Source organism: Leptosomus discolor, chromosome 1 (assembly GCF_034619465.1).
Source record: "Leptosomus discolor isolate bLepDis1 chromosome 1, bLepDis1.hap2, whole genome shotgun sequence".
NCBI classification, from domain to species: Eukaryota; Metazoa; Chordata; class Aves; order Leptosomiformes; family Leptosomidae; genus Leptosomus; species Leptosomus discolor.
The window spans coordinates 18,240,298-18,257,947 of NC_141391.1; the positions used below are offsets into that span (position 1 = coordinate 18,240,298).

The 17,650-nt window shown below is 41.4% G+C and overlaps 1 protein-coding gene across 2 annotated transcripts in view; it reads right to left on the minus strand.

The window, feature by feature from the left end:
• EXPH5 (exophilin 5) overlaps positions 1-17,650 on the minus strand; it is a 33,531-nt gene that overhangs the window by 8,282 nt on the left and 7,599 nt on the right. Inside the window, exons 2-4 of one of the 2 annotated variants that reach the window (XM_086481791.1) lie at positions 7,449-7,606; positions 5,093-5,237; positions 505-553 (exon numbers count right to left, since the gene is read on the minus strand). In XM_086481791.1, the coding sequence (XP_086337917.1) occupies positions 505-553; positions 5,093-5,237; positions 7,449-7,606 (352 nt within the window). Of the gene's footprint in view, positions 1-504; positions 581-5,092; positions 5,238-7,448; positions 7,607-17,650 lie in introns of both variants that reach the window. The other variant, XM_086481790.1, reaches the window with a different exon arrangement.

The following is a 17,650-nucleotide window of genomic DNA, read 5'->3' on the forward strand; positions in this document are numbered from 1 at the left end:
CCAAAAAATAATTTCCATTTACATTTACATGGTAATTCTGTGAACAGAAATGTTGCAGGAGAGGCTCTAGCTTACTGCCTGCCCAAGTGAGCTACCCTTTTTCACCCTCATGCAAATGAAAGAAAGTAAATACACTAGATTATTTACTCAGTGTGAGTTTTGACCTATTTGCAGGTTGGTTACAGTTGCCAAAATAGGTGAGGGTTTTGGCCTAGGAAATTATCCACGCAATTATTCCGTCATTAAGAGAGAACTGAAACCTGATCAGAGCTAAACTTAGGGCTTACCTAGGAAAGCTTTGGACTTGTATAGTTAACAGGGCAAGCTCATTCCACAGGTGCATTCAACACGTTCACAACACAGACATTTTACTCAGGTTTAAAACAAGAGCTGCAAGAATACTACTTAAACAGGTGTCATCTCAACAGCCTAAACAAAGGGGACTAGTTTCTGAGAAATCTGTGGTTTAAACATCGCTGACAATACAGTTAATAAGCTACTTACCGTTGCCATTTCTTCCACTTTCGAAGATGGGCTAGCAGAACTGTCATATCTGTAGGCAGAAGGATTTAAATGTTGGCTTTGAAAAGGAATGTGATGTCATTTTACCAGATAGTAAACATCCAGCAGTTTCTCTATAACAAGTATTGAAAAGCATCTGGAAAAAGACTGCTCTGTGAAGAATCCATCCTCCCCCCCCCAAAAAAACTCCTGCTAAAAAAAAAAAGTGCTGGGGAAATGTACCATTCAGTCTGGCCTTGTCAGCTTGCAAATGCCGTGGCTGCACAGCCAAGAATGAGCTCAACCTACTGATACCTCAATGTCTGCAACAGCCATAAAATAATTGTTTCAATCCAGCACTATGATAAGATGGTATTACTTCCTTTTCCAGACAACAGTAATTTAGTAGTTACTGTGAAGAGCCGAAGTTAAATACTTGTAAATCTGTAAGTGGTTTGCTTTCTGCAATTCTATTGTTTTTCTCTTCCATTTCACTCTGCTCAAGTGCAGGGCTGTGCTCTGCCCCTGCAAAGGAGGAGAGACAGACAGCAGATGGTTTTTGGTGTGAACTTTGGAACTTGCTGCTACTCACCCAAAACAGACTTTATTTACCAATTTTTAACACATGCTAGAAGGCTCGTCTGCTTTCCTAAGTTATAGAGCACTGCAAGGGCTTGGCAGAAAACTGGCTAGAGCATCTGTGAGTAATGCAGTGGTTAGAACAAGCCGAGAAGCCCTGAACATAAAAGGTAATCTGTTCTGTGGAGTGACTTACAGACATACAAATAGAAAATAAACTAAATAAACAAGAACAGGACTTGAATTCACCGAGTCTATTTGAGTCTGCAGATCGTTATTTTACAACTAAGCAAACCCAGTCCCCTCAAAAGCCCTGAAGGAAATGTTTCTCAGCTTGTGCTTACTGCCTGTTCTTCCTGGTCTCAGAAACTGTTTTTTCCCAGGAAGTTAATTCTTGAGAGAAAGTGAAGTGGGGAAAGATGGTTCTGCTCAGTCCTGTTTGTCTCAAAGTCTTTTTGAATGACCTTGTTCTTAGGCTCTTAAAACCTTCTTGTGCTCTGGCAGACTACTTTATTGTGCTTCAACAGCAAGTATAAACCGGCTCGTTGGCAGGTTCTTTGTGGCCCAGCCTTTCCTCCTGAAGTGCTTTGTCATTTGTTTGCAATGTGCTTGCAGGCAGGGAAGAACAGTTGAAAGGTGCAATTTGTTTTTGCTTCTGTAATTGTGAACTGTAAAACCAGGATTCCTCTCTGACATGGGGTCCAACTGAAACCAAAGGAAACAAGCCCATTGACCTCAGTGGGCTTAGGATCCAGCCAGACAATCTGAATCCAAAATCCCTAAATTTTTCTTGTAGCACTGAATGTGAAGAGCCATTAATTCAGTGGGTTATTGCTCCCTGTGAATGAATTTTACAGAACCAGGACGGTGAGATGTATGTAGCTCTTCCTTTAAACTAAAATAAAGTTGAATACATTTTAATGCTTCTACAACAAATTAAGAATGAAAAATGTTTCAGAGTTTTTACAATGATTTCCTGCAAACCAAGTTCAACGAAATCCTGTGGCTTAGCGAGTTACCTTAATTTTTATTATCTGCATAACAAAAATGTAAAAGCTTTGTTAGCTCCCTGCTTCAGCTTTACTGTGCAAAGCTGCTCTACTATTGTCCCCTCTTGGTGCTGTGCTTGGTTTGCTCCTTGCAATGAAGCTACACGAAGCAGACATGTTAGAAATGTCTTCTGATAGTCTAGGAAAAAATTAAGTTTTCATTTGCACCTCTGGCACTATCCTAAATTTCTCCATGTCTTTGTTGTCACTGTTCTTCCAGAAATAACTGGGCATTGCATCTTGCTTTATTTTTCTCCCTGACAACTTATACAGACAAGTTATTTTAATTTTTTCCCTATACCAACCCCTCTACTTCTCAAACTGCCTTATTATTTTTTCTGAACTCTTTTAAGTTTTTCAGCATTTCAAAATAAAAGTTTTGCTTGCTTCCAGAGAAATATTGCTTAATTTTAGGAAAAAGTAATTCAGTTTCTTTTTTCGTAAAGGATATTGAGCAATGTTTACATTATTTTGCACACACATACACACACACTTATAAACATTATTATTTATAAACACAAACAAAATTAAACTACTGCCCAAGTTCAGAAATATTTGCCATCAGAAACATACAACTCAGTACGGAAAATAAGAAGCTCTATTTTATACTTTTTCACTTATATGCATATGTATCTTTTTAAGACAACCAAATGTAAGATTAAAAGATGGCTCTGCTTACTACTATCACTGCTGGTAACAATAATACAAATCCATGAATTAAAATCTGCTGTGAATCAGTTTTTTCACTGAGGCACCTGTCTTCCCCAGGCCATCTCCAAGTTGTCTAATGTCAGTATAGTCCGTTTTCTTCTATACTATTCTTATCAGTACTACATAAGAAGCCAGCTAAGCAAAAGCCGCATAACTCAAATATGCCAAAAACACAACTAAACAGCATTTCTTTTCCAGTGTGAATCACACTTACATATTAGAAAAGAATATGGATGAATTCAGGAACACCAAACACCTTTGAACCAAAAGTGATCGAACATTTCACTACCTTCAGACTACAGTTACAAACCTTTTATTAGCATCTTCTGCGTCTCCACACAAGCATACTCTTTTTTGCAGCATCCATAATTTATTCTCACAGCAAAACACCACCGCAGCTGATGAAACTGTCTCTCCAGTACAGAAAAACCCTCTAAACAGCCATTAATATTTAGCTATTTAAAAGCTTCTGCCAGTTAGGCTTTCTTACAGGATTTACAGTGCTGCCTCCTATTGTATTGCACTAGCTCTCCAAAATAACTCTACCTGGTGAGAGGCAGATTATTTCAGTGCTTTGTCTATGCATAAAGCAAACCACATGCCACGGCAACACCTAGAAGAGGGTGGGGGAAGTTTTCGACAGAGAGGCGTGACTAGAAAATGTAGCAATCAGCTCAGTTACACGTCAGGATTGACTTGTTTATTTTTCAAGTTGTGCTCGGTAAGAAATCAAAGGCCTCTGAGCCTGAGATATGATAGATTTTCTGTGGAAAAGCCAGATAAACACATATTAGAAAAGCTGATGCAATGAGTAGGCATGGCTTATTTTTTTTTTTTGCCTTCTTAGATGAAGAAATAATTTTAATGCTTAGATTCTAGAGCAAAGCCTAGACCTTCACTTGTACATTGGCTACCCTACCATGTGCCAGGATAAAACACCCTTGAAATCTGATGCTCACTTACACAAGTGCCCCTTTATTCAGCAGGGCAGGCTGCGGTCCAGTGTTGGTGTGTCCCAGCACAAGGGCATTATCATGTCACAAGAAAGAGGAGGGAGCAGATGACACATATCGAGCAGCGTTAAAACTCTGCAAATTTTTTTTTTTTCCTACCCTGCGTTGCTAGGTAGGAGAATTGTTACCAGTAAATATCCACAAAGCTAACCTCACACCCCTATTCAAACCTCTCCTTAAATCTTCTGCTTTGATACAAACACTCCACAATGGCAAGCTGCTGTGCTACAAAACCTACGTATCAGACTAATCATCGTTTCTTTAGAGGCTTGCATTCCCTGTCATTGTTTTTTATAGCTGTTCCTTGCCTTAGTGTCATGCCACCTAGGAGCCCCAGGCAAGGACCAGGATACCAGCCTGAGATTCACAGAGTGAAAATCAGCTCTTCGTGCCAAAGATCTTGCAGCATCATACTTACATTTCAAAGCACAGCACAGTGCACCTTTACCTATGATTGCCAGTCCCAAGGATTACCCTAAGATGCACACAAAAATAATACTTCACTCAGGTGTTGCTGACATACAGGACCATACAGGACAAAAGTTAGGAGAGAACAGTCAGCTTAAATAACCCAAGAGTGCCCTGTTCCCTCTGAACAGCAGCTTTAACCCTGTGGACGGCAAGGGTGGCTCTTCAAACAGCAGCTCCAGCACTGCACCCGAGACCATCCTGGGTTCAGATCCAGCTGAAACCAAAGCCCTGATGAAGCACGGATGACAAAAGCACTGGAGAGCCGCCCTGTTTGCCTGGCTAGAGCTAAAGCTGAAGGCCTGCCTCTAAGCTGCCCCTGGGCTAGAAATGGTGGGAACTGATGCAGCAGAGCTGCCTGGGGCTGGTACTCTCTGCCATGGCCTGGGAAAGCTACTCGTTCCTGTTATATCACAGCCACAGGGCACCAGATACCCATGCACCTTACACCTTGTCCTCTGGAGAGGGAATTAAAGAGGATGCAGCCGTGGCTAAGTCTAGGGGCTTCAATACACTTAAAGCCTTTATGCAAAACCTGAGCAAAACAGATTTAGCCAAGAGACTTTACCTATTACTTGCCACTTAGTCCTCATTCTTGACACAGAACAGATAATCTTTCATTGCATGACCAAGTAAAATCCCAGTCTTATCAGTGAGGTGAAAGGAAAGAGACTGGAAAAGTAATTTTAACAAAGTTTCCTAAGCAAAACACAGAACGATTCATAAACTTTTTTAAAGCTGGAAGTAATGTATGTTCTGATTATATCTCACCGTGGTTGCTTCTCAGTCTGGTTTTTCCTTGATTTTCTGAAGGAGAAAAGCCAAGCAAAAGGTGATCTGAACCCCAGAAAGGATGCTGAAGTATTCTTTTGTGCTTGAGGATTTGTGCGGGATGACATTTTCAATTCTTTATGATCTAAAAATATTATAAAAATTTCATTTGTTTCAAGTTCTTACTAAATACAGTCTTATACATAAAAAGTTATGTTTTCATAAACAGTTTTCTTTTGCTTACCTTTTATGCCAGGAAAATCCAGTTTTATTGACATTTTTGGACAGACTATGTGATATGCTGTTTTATAATGACTAACTAGAAGGCTAAGAGAAAGATAAGCAGGTCTACGGTTTCAAAAAGTATTATTGGTTTTGGGTGATGCACATGAGATAAATGAGGATGATTTTCGGAAAGTAATCAGCACTCAAACATTTGAAAACCAGAACTGTTTTAAAATATAGGGAAACTAGACATTTGAAAATTGAGGCACCCACAACCATTAGTCACTTTCTTTTCACCTTTGTAAGAAATATGACAACCCTGAATGGTTTAACAGACTGTAATGTAACTACACAACAGTAATTCAGACTAAGGTGTCCTTGTATCACACGATTCTTCATGATGGGATTCCCATGGCCACTGGAGTACATTTTTTCTGCTACAAACTGCATACCAGAACTGTATTTTAAATGCAGGATATCATGAATAATTTCTTTGGGAAAGTTACGATCTAATTTCTTCAAGCTGAACATAAACCCAGTTTGCCTGTAAAAGCAGCTGGCAATTGGTGTGAAGGAGAGGATGAGTACTGCTCACAGATGAGGGAAAGAAACTGCAGGGTCTGCTATCAAAACATGCAACAGGAAAATGGAGCACATAAGGAAACAAGACTTCACTCAGGAATAAGGCACTTCATCTTTTTTTTTTTTCCATTTGAAACGTTACATGCCTGAAACAATACAACAGCCTGAAAATGGCTTATCCAACGACTGTAGGAGAAAGCAACACCAGCAATGAGAGCAAAGTGTCACTGATAACAGCAAGGGGCAGCATTTTGAACGTAGTCCAAAATGAAATGAATAATTCATGTCACGTGATTTAAATCCTGTGTGTAATACATGGCTTTCAATTCAGAGATGATCATTGTGTATTACAAAATGCTTCCTCCTCTACCCCTTTCAGAGCCTAACCTCTTGGTGGCATTGTTTGACTTGACAATGAAGGTGACATCAGGATAGTCTCATAGCCAGGATGGTCTAGCGATGTAGACAGAGCAAGGCTTGCGGGTAGAAGCAATACCTTTTATTAAACCAACTCATACTAGAGGGTATGTTGGGGAAAAATGGTCAGGGAAGAGAGAGATCTGTTCTGTGTAGGTATGTAGTTTCAGGAAAATTTTTAGGGTTTCACTTTTCTTTTGAAATACATGACACTGCTTGCAGTTGCTATGAAGAACAAATAGGAAGAGCTCAATGAAAAACAAGCAGAAATTCGAATGGAATAAAAGTGTATGTCATGCATGAAGACTATCTGGATGGAAGATGAAAAAGACAGTACAGAACGCCATGCTTGGGATAGAGACACCATGTTTCTTGTGCACGTTCATTTTGGATGGGCAACAGAACCTGTAAAATAAGATCTCCAGAAGTTACTTCCTGGTCAGCCCAATTTTCCAGGCTTTGTCACCCGCCCTGATAATCAACTCTGGCATGCCTTTAGCCTGGTGTTTTCCACTGGTACAGTCAAACCTCACTCACCCAAACCCAGATTATCTACTTATTCCAAATGTCATTTAGGTGCTTCTAGTTTAAGAAAACTAGGTAAAACTGAAACAGTTTTTGTACAAAGTAAACATTACTGCTTTGATTGGGAAACCACCACTATATTTACTATAATTACAGCAACTTCAGCTTGATTAAGAAAGAATTTTTTTACAATGAGGACAACCAATCATTGGAACAACCTCCCCTGGGACGTGGTGGAGTCCCCATCACTGGAGTCTTTCAGGATGTGACTGGACAGGGTGACAGATAATCTCACCTAGACTGCTTTTCCCACGAAAGGTTGGACCAGATGATCTTCCAATGTCCTTCCAACCTGGGCTGTTCTATGACTCCAACTATGGGATAAGAATATCAGGGATTTTCTGTTGTGACTCCTAGCTGTGCTTTTAACAGAATCTGCTTAAAGAAACATGGTCATTTTGAAAATATATCTTTGGTAACACTTTGACATGGGAAGAAACTCAATGCAATTTCAAAAACTCCTTAGGTATTGCACTCTGAAATTCTCTAAGACATTGGTTTGGTGACCATTATCATCTAGATAAGGAAATGGAAAAATGCAACTCACTGGTGGTTTTGTTCTTCTTTAGCTGATGCTCTAATGGTGTTTTTAGCATTCTATTGACATCAACATAATTCTGAAACTTTTTTCTTTGTATTTCTTCAAACCATTCTCCAGTCACTCCCTGCAGCCCGGTTTCAGACTTCTTTCTCTTCAGAAGTTTGCTAGAAAGGAAAAAAAATCCCCACAATTTATTTTTAAGCCATTTTAGATAATACAGCACAACATTAGGAACTTTCCCTGTTGTTCATTTAATTATTTGCAGTATATTTCTACATATAATGACATTTTAAAAGATACAGTGGGACATGACACATTCACAGCAATCACACAAAATTTTTAGCGACAGCAGAATTCTCCAGCTTAAAAATAACCAGGTTAAGTGGACAACTCATATGCTTGCATTATTCTCTGCCTTGAAGAAGTGCATCCTTCTTCCTTGCAAAAACGAAGTAGTAATTCATAAGCATTATAAAACTAATTGAAAGTAAGATTAAGCCAATAATTGAATTAGAATAAATAACACACTTAACAGAGCAATTCTTGAAGGGTATATCCAGTCATTTAAGCAGAAGCAACAACAAGATTATTCTGATTTTCAAGAGGAAGCTCACTGAGGCCCTGATAGTGGGGTGCCCACCACATATTTTCTATGTAAAGGAGAATAATAATTTGTGAATTCAGCTTATAGGTATTCATGCAACATGTCCAACGAGTTTATCACATTTTCCTCTTTCCTTGCTGCGTAGTGATTCTGCCTGTGTTTAATATGTATGGAAGCAAATAACGATGAATGTTCTCCATGCAGAAGCAAAGCCTGAACAAGCTACACGCATGTGGCTGCAACTGAAGAAGCTGTTCAGTAGCAAGTTCAGGTTTTAGACCAAGAGGTCACAGGAATTAATTGTTTATCTGGACATAAAAGAACAAGTTGCAAAGGATTTGGAATAGTGCAAGGGACACGCAAAGTTACTTGTTTCCAAATTACGTTACATAAGTGCCTAAAGTACAGATGGAAACCCAGCAAATCCACGCCCCAGCTGATTCTGATGGCAACAGAGCAAGGCTTCGTGCACAGCCTGGAGATGTAATACCAATGTTTTAGCAAGGCTTTATTGTAAATCTTCCACCTTAATCAGTGGTAAACCCCATGTCTAGGAATACAGATGCAGAGGACATAAATTATTTCAGTTATCAATTTACATAAAACTTATATTCTCTGAGTCAACATTACTTCACAAAACAAAATTAAATATCTAGTCTGGGAACGGATGTGTTTCCACCTGGAATAGATACAGGGTATATTGTCCACTCTAGCACCTACTGTTCATCTGGTGGCATCTGGAGACAGGAGGGAGACATTTCTGGTAACCGAGTGAATATTTCCCTTGAAGAAAATTACACCGGCACATGCGCAAGCACTTGCCATTTGAAATAAACTTATTAGAAAGGCAAAAATGTGAATCACCACAGATCTCGCCGCCCCGTGGGAGCGCCTAAGCACCGTAAACGCCAGCCGCCGCAGGGAAAACAGCCCAGCAGCGCCGTGAGGCGGGAGGCGGCGCCGAAGGCAGGGCTCGCCAGCGCCCGCCCCACGGCCTCCCTCCCGCCGCCCCGGCACCGGCGCTCCGACACCCGGAGGAGCAGAAGCCCCCCGAGCCAGGCGGGGAGGTGTTCTGGGAGCGGCTGCAGCCACAGCCACCGCCCGCGAAGCAAGCCCGCGGCAGCGCTGCTGAAGCCCCCTCCCACAGCCCGCCCCGGGGTGCCGCGGCCGGGCCTTCCCCTCGGAGCAGGGGGGGCGGAGGAGGCGAGGGGGCCGCGGCCGGATTCGGCCGCCCGCCGCCAGGGGGAGCCGGCGGGCTGAGGGCCGGCGGGCTGAGGGCCGGCAGGCTGAGGGCCGGCAGGCTGAGGGCCGGCAGGCTGAGGGCCGGCAGGCTGAGGGCCGGCGCCCCCTAGCGGCGGGAGACAGAACCACCGCCGGGCTCGTGGCGGGAGCCGCCTGCAACCCGCTCTCCCGCCGTGGGGACGGCGGCCTCTTCACTGGCAAAGACCCACTGAGTGTCCATCTGCGTGTTCCAGGGAGAAGAAAAACCTCAAAAAGCCACGCTGCCTCTAATACCGACCATCTTGGGCACTGCATGAACGTCCCTTTCCCCGAAAAACGCGTTAAAACCCCTGCACAAACGCTGACATAAGTATTTAAACACTGTAAAGGCCTTACTGGTACGTGCTTGGCGTTATCTGCAGTCATTATCTTTGAACGATGCTGTCATCCCCAACTCATGACATAAACCCTTCAAATTGCTTGTGCCTATTTACATTCACACACAGGTGCAGGCCCATATACTGAACCCTATATACATAGTTACGTGAGTACTGAACAATATCAACGTGAGACACAATGTGTAACTGCAGTATCGCACAACTATTAAGTATTTCTCATTTGTGATGACTCCCAGCCAAACCGCATAATTTCCCTACATACCTGCTCTGCCAAGCCTGCATGTCCCCTCATGATACAGATGAACGACAGATGTGAACGAGAAGGAAAGCCTGTCTCAAGAAACAATTACAGCAGAAGATGGTATCTGCAGTCGGTATTGCAATGAACTTGCCTTTGAGGCAGCGCTATTGTTACTTGGATTGCGAATTATGTATTGAGACACTGCTCCGTAGGAGTGTCAAAACACCTAGTGCCCTCTAAACTAATGCACTAATCCTGCTTCCCTGTCTGCTCCGTCCATCCTTCCTCCTTGTTTCCCTACAGCCACTTTGGACACTCGGAGCCACTTCCTTTTGAGAGGAGACAACACCATTGTGACTGAGAAAAGTACCTGCAAGCTGTTGCACGATCAAAGGCAACTCCATTCCCAGGATAACTTGCAGGAGACTGCTCCACAAACCGGAGCAGGCAGCAATCCCAAATGACCTCACAGGCTACACCTCGTTACCTTTTTCCATCTATTATCCTACACAGCATCTAAACTAATGAATCACTCAGGAGCAATTCCTTTGCACTGTTTTTAAAAACATCGCTTCCTTATTGGCACAAGGACATCGCAGTATTTCTTACACAGACATCTCGGGGGGAAAGTTAACCTACTGTTTGTATGTTCTAGACTTTCATGTGGGTTATCATAAATATTGTGAAAAGAGCTGTAGCCTCCCTCTGCCACTTCCTGTTAGGATAATAAGGAACTTTAATCGCTACTGTAAGAGGAAAGGTATTTTCTCTACCATCTTCATCCTGAATATAAAGCAGAAGACGGATGTGTAACGCAGTAGAAACTGGGTTGCCACATAGGATGTCTGGGGACATCTCTGCTGTTTGCAGGGGACAGAGGACTCAATCTCACTTTTGCCAAAGGTGAAATTATGACTCCTATCGATTTCAGCAGAAGCAGGATTTGTCCCTAAAGGACTCTTTATCACACACCTCACAAGAGAACAGATACACAGCAACCACCGAGCATGAGGAATTGCACGGGGTGAAGGACAAGCAGACCAGTATTTGCGCATTGGATCAAAGTTCTCGGTGTCTGAGAAGACAAGGCTGAAAGGACTGCAGACAAAAACAGGGCTGAAAGCATTAGGTAAAAACTACAGCAGGGCAGATAATTTGCAAAAACAGTTACCTAAAACAAGCTTAAGTCTTTACTCTGTTGATATTCCTTACATTGTCGTAAGAAAAGGCTAGAGATGTTAAAAAATAGTGCCTGAAGAACAGTTCTTTCCTAATTTTCTTTGCTTCAACTTATGACCTTCCCAGTGCTTTATACATTGTGCCACGCTGGTGAGCTGTGCCTCTCTAGCATTTCTATGGCCAGCTGATTTTCTAGAATACTCTGGCTGTTATCACAGCCATGGGTAGCTCGAAAATGCCTATGCAAGATTATTTTCTTACTTATAGTTCCTTTCAATTTTATAAAAAGAATTTAAAGACATTTTTCAAGTTATCATCTTATTTGAAAAGAAAAAGAGGAAAAATATTACTGACAATGGCAAAGACTACCACTAATTTGAAAAAATTATTATCTGCCATCTCACATAAATATAAAATAGCAATAACAAGAACATTCTAGTTTCCATGGTGCCAGAGAAGCTCCTGTGGCAGGATAATCTTACTAGGAAGAAAAATAATGACACGCAGAGCCAAGATACTCTTTCCTAGCATGTCAGACACAAAATAGGTCTATTTTGTAAGGCAGTCTTTATGCTTAGTAGCTCACATTAAAGCAATCTTTTGTTCATTTTTCTTTCTTACTGTTTTTTTGTTTGGCTAATGTCAATAAAGCTTCATTATTACATGTAAAACATTATGCAGAAGTAGGTGAAGCAGAGAGGAAAACTGACTGCCATGCTTGGTGGCACACACTACAAGACAATGTACAAAGATCTAACTGCAAACACACTTATTTTTTCTTTGGCTTTCTTCTGCAGTAATCCTCTGAAAACTCAAGGCCTCCTCTCTTCTGATGAACAAAATGTTGTGTTGGCAATAATGCTTGAATCTGACCTGTTAGGTCTTTGCTAAACAACCACTCAGACTGAATTTTCTCTTCCCCCAAAACACTAGTTTTCTGTTCAAGTCTTCATCATTATTGTTACTGCTGCTGTAATTTTTATTATTATGTATTGATTTTATAATTTTAACCCACTAAGTTGCCTTCAGAAGCTGTATTTGTCTGAGTATGTGACCAGTAAAATTAAAGATGTGTGTGGGCAAAGAGTATGTGCCACAACAACAAAGACCAAGAATGTGTTGGCTGAGAATTTCTTTTCTGACTGTGATGCAAATACCAATAAACGTAATGGAAGGACTTTCACTGTCCTGAACAAGCATCACGTCAGGCTGCTGGAGAGTCACCTAGTGGTGACATCTCTGGATGGAAAGCAGTAACTGGAAGTGCCAAGAAAGGTTCACCTGTAGGTCAGGGGAAACACTTCACAGCCCAGAACTGGACTGTATGGGATATGTTTTCTATCCCACTTTGACGGGCGCATCAAATTTTGAGCTCACAATTACCCCTAAATACTCAGATTCCAGAAACGTGCAAAACCAGAAGATCGAAGTGGGGAGAAAGTGAAAAGGGAATTAATCTTCTCTAGTTTTTACTCCCAGACTGTACATTGAATAGGCAGAAGTACTTTAAACACAAAGATACCACTTCCACACATGATTTTGACACCCACCCTGTAGCACCCTTTCAAGCAGCAAGTAGGGCTACTTAAGCAGATAGTCGCAAATAGTAAAAGTCATTATCTCTCTGGAACACTTTTCTGACGATAGACATCAGATTCACACCTGTTGTGTGTGTCAGGGATACAGGCAGGGAACATGTGAGTTAAAGGCAGAACACATTTTCTGTCCTTACAAAGTTCCACCTCGTCTGCTCATGAGGAAAATCCTTCAATTTGCACCTCCCTTCTTTTTAATTAAAAAGTAGAAAAATCACAACATCTGACATTATTACACTACCTCTATTCAGCAGATTTATTCTTTTAAATTAAAGCTGATCACCTGCTTTGAGATACCCTAATATGGAGGCAATGTGTACACTTATTACACACAGTCCACAAAGACAGCAACACTATCAGCCTACATGAAACATTCTTATTGGACTCCCACTGTGAATTAAATACTTCTTTCCCCTCTATAACTCACAATGTCTTCTGCGTTTATAGTTTTTTAACTTAAGCACCCTCTGTACAGTGGCTAAAAGTTACCTCTCTTTTTTCCCAAAGCATTAACTTCTCATATGAAACGATATGAAATGAATATACTGCAGATGACTTACTCTAACTGCTGGTTTCCTTCACCGAGTCCAACACTCCATTTCCCCTTGAAGCTTTTGTCTGTTCCCCTGGGCAAGAGCACAGACTGACACTTTCCTTTGAAACCGAAAACTAGGAAGTGTTGTAAGGGCAAGGATGAGGCTTATTCTCATGCTGACCACGTAACTCCTCTCTCCTGCGTCAGCTCAGGAATCAGAAGTTCTCAGTTAAAGATCAGAAATCAGGTCTTCATACAGTTAAGTGTCTACAGCACAGAGCATTGAAAACTCAGATCATAGGAGCTGAGGGTGATTAATCACCCATCTCAAGCTGTAACAAATGCCTCAGAACATTACTTGTAACATGGAATCACTCCTTTAGCAGCTACCCTGGGTTTGCAGTGAAAACATTGTTTCAGCCCTGCTGAAACAAATAGAAAAGGCTATAAGTATGTATCTTTCAATTGAGTTTATACGTACTTAGCATATGAAAGCTTTTAGTCCTTGGGGCAGCTGGTCAACAGGAGTGGATAACGTGAAATATCACTAGTAATGTCACAACTGTTGGTGACTCCCCATCTCGGGCTGACTCTGCCATTTCCTCTGCAGTAAACAAGAAGCAGGAGAAAGCTCCCCTCTGAGAATGTTTTACAAATGATTTACAATCTCTCTGTACAGGCTGCAAATGACAGGTCAAAGAAAAAAAAAAAGGGTGTTCCTTTATTATGCTGTCAATACTCACAAGCTACCTACCAATATTATACGGTAATAACAAAACAAATCCATGATGCAATAGAAAGCAAGGCTACCTAGCATTTTTAAAGTGTGTCACATAGCTTCTAAGTGGTAGTAATTAATATCTCTAAAGAGATTACTTCATTAATAGGAATTTCCATTAGCATTAATACATGCTAATAGGTGCAATGGATATAATTCTCCATGCAAAGATTCTGATTTGTTTGCAGGGATAGATGTAGTCTCAATCCAAAAGCACTGAATGACAGGAGTAAGTTTTGGGCTCCTGAAATTCTGTCCCGGAAATCTTACACGGAAATAGAGATGCACACCGTGTGTGCCACATCGTGGATTGGAAGGCTGGGGATCAGGTCTTCTTAGGTCTCTCAGTAAATCTGAAGCTAATGATTAACAGCAGACATACTTACTCTTTCAGGGTAGAGCTGCTAGTTGATTGCGAGACCTTTTATAAATATTGATAGCATGCAAAGAGACAGCCACCTATGCAAGTAATTTACAGCTCAGCCATGTATTATAAATTTAACTGCCTTACAAAGCCATACAATGCAGATGGTATTCCTCATGTTATTGTACGACTTTATGCAGAACCTTTCCTAGGTAACAATATACAGGGAAAAACAAGAAAACAGACACAGGCCAGGTGAGAACTCTGAATGGGGGGAATTGGTTTCAAACGAAGACCGAGGTCTCATCTCTGCAAGCAGGTTTGTGTATGATACCCCATGGGTCTGGACAGAGCTCTAAAATTGAGAGGCTCCAGACAGGCTTAGACATTTGTTTGTACAGAGCTAAGCTTGAAGCCCAGGGCTCTCAAAATACACCTTTGCAATCTCAAGATAATTGTGCAGAGTCTCACACAGAGCTGACGCAAGATTCTGGTCAACAGGAGTAAGACAGACGGTCAGTGTACCTGCACACAGTTTATATGTTACTATAACACATAGCTAAAGCCTCATTTACATTGCTTTAAATTAAGGAAAGCAGTCATAAGAATGAATGCAAGCCCTAAAAGTTGACACAGTGGATATTTTTCACCTGGAAATACAATGCTTATATACAAGTATATAACACATATGTACACAGATCCTCTGCTACAATAGCTTAGAATCTCTAACTCATTGCAACCCTTCCACTGGACACAGAAATGTTATAGTATAATAACACTTTTAAATATAATATTTTTATATAGATAATTATATATATATATATACATATAAGTATACATTTAAGAACAATAAGTCTATAATGCAGGAAGAAATAGAGTGCAGAGCAGCCCAGCCACACTGATGCAGCTTCACTTGACTGCAGCTCTCTGCACTCTGGCCCTACATCTAGAAATCCAAAGATACGGCAAGCAGAAGTATTGCATTCCTTGATTACTCCAACCACAAATTAAACTGTGTGTAATTTATGTGCAACGAAAGTGTAAACAGACTGCACTTCTCATCACTTACCCTTAGCTTTTGTTTTGTGGTTTTGATGTGTTTGGTCACAGTTAGTATAGTACCAGTATGTATAACCTATTTATTTCTGAGGTAAGACTGATAAAAAGAATATCGTTTCTGGTAGGAGTTTAAAATGCAGGCATTGAAATACAGCTCATTACATTTAACAGTATTAACATAATAATTTAGCTGCAAAGAAGGATTAGAAATATATTTCATGTGAACATTTAGATGCACAAATCTTCAGGAAAAAGTCCCAATTTTCCCCTACTTGCTTTAACACATTTCTCACACAAAATATGTAAGTTGTGAAACTTTTCAGACTGTCAGCTCCAGGGAATTAAGTCATTCTCCAATTTAAAACAAGTACAGGAAAGGCTGAACTGAGGTCAGTCCTTAGTCTATATAGTCCCATAGAAAGTTATGGAACACAGAAGAAAATGGGGTCTCTGTTCTCAAAGCTCAAAACTTCACTGGGCCAAACTCCATTTGATTTAAAAACTAGATTCAGAAAGCAAAAATATTTCAAAGGATGATTAAATTTAGTATATATAAACCACTGAAACCCCCTCAAATTTAAAAAGAAAAGGAGACGGACTCACACAACATTTTTCAAATGCTGTCAAAACAGTATCTGATAGAAACCAACACGTCAGCTGAAGTTTTGACGTAGAGTCCAACGAGCTTTGCTTTCAGTCATTAGTCAGGTCTCTCTGAGAGTCACATCTACAGGAGGTGCAAGTGCTGCACGTCTAGACGGACCCAAGAATCTGAAGCACCTCAGGGACCAAACCCAGCAAAACTCCAGCGCCTTGGGCTTCACCATGGAAAGTGTGCGCTGAAGTCTTTGACAGGATTACAAGACCCACATAACCTGAACACACCACTGGAGCACAGCTGTGGCTGGAGATATCCACCCACTCTGAACACAAACCAGACATGTTCCTGTGCAACACTTTTTTGACAGCCTGACATAACCAACTTAATATTTTTGAAGTATGTGCAGGGACTTGAAGGTGTTGGGACACAGACAGTCTGCAGAAGCTGTCAGCACCTGAAAACATTTCTGGCATCCTTCCAAAGCTGCTCACTGCAGATTGATACTCCATTCCTTTCCTTACAGCAATGACAGGCGGTGCATGTCACACTTCACTGGCATAACCTTCCAGAGGCCCAGTGACTCTACTGCACATGCCAATGGCATTACAAACAACTATTAATGGACATATATGAGAAAGCTGAGCTAAAGTGAGAGTGACCATACTTTGCTGATGTTTTCAGCATTTCAGACAGTTCTCTCTCCAGGCACCTCCATGATTCTTTGCTTGTTTAGTATGGGAAGCTGTCTTCTTCCACCTGATGGCCATTTCCAATTCCCACTAATGTCAGTGACTATTTTAACTTCTGCACTTGAATTGTGGAAGAGCCAGAGGATGTTGAGAACATAGAGACATTACTGTTGGGAAGGTCAAACTTGGGAAATGCACAGACTTCCTACAAGGTGCACGAGTCCTTAACTGGTTCACAACTCCATAGAAAAACTAACAAAATCGGACCATTCTGCATTAGCTATTCCAGAATAATTTCCCATATTGACTGTCTACTCAGTAGTTGATGTGAACTTGTACTGCTGTGCCTGACCTATTTATTCTTGAAGCCCAGCCAATTTATCCATATAGACAAAGCCCAGTTAACTCTACTTTCACCTTTAAGTTTGGACTTAGAAAATGTCTATCCATGGGCTTAACAGTAAGCCTTAGCTTAAATCTCATCAGTTGCAACAAGTATCTTCTTTTTGGCACCCCTAGGCACATCAGAAAGTGGGCTAGATAATAATAACAGTAAGAACCATTATGAATTACATTTTTACAGTATTTTGTGACTTGAAAATGCAAACATTATTTTGAATCCTGGCACAAGGCCTGTGTTTGAATGAGCATGGGTGAACATGCCCTGAGTGTGTCCTTCCTGCTCCTGTGGGCTTGGCCACCCAGGCCCAGGGCCAGCTCGGGAAGAGCAGAACTGGTGGTCTTGTCTTCATTTGTGAAGACAGCTAGAGGCCTCAGCAAGGGGCACCCCTCCTTCCCCCAGGAGCTGCTCTTAAATGGAGGCTGGCCTTGCCCCAGCTACAGCCTCAGCTGTGTCCCAGCTGTGTCTGTGCATGGCCGCTGCCGCACTGATCCGGGCCTTGACCCTGGGCTGACATCCCAACGTGGCCTCAGCCCGGCCACCC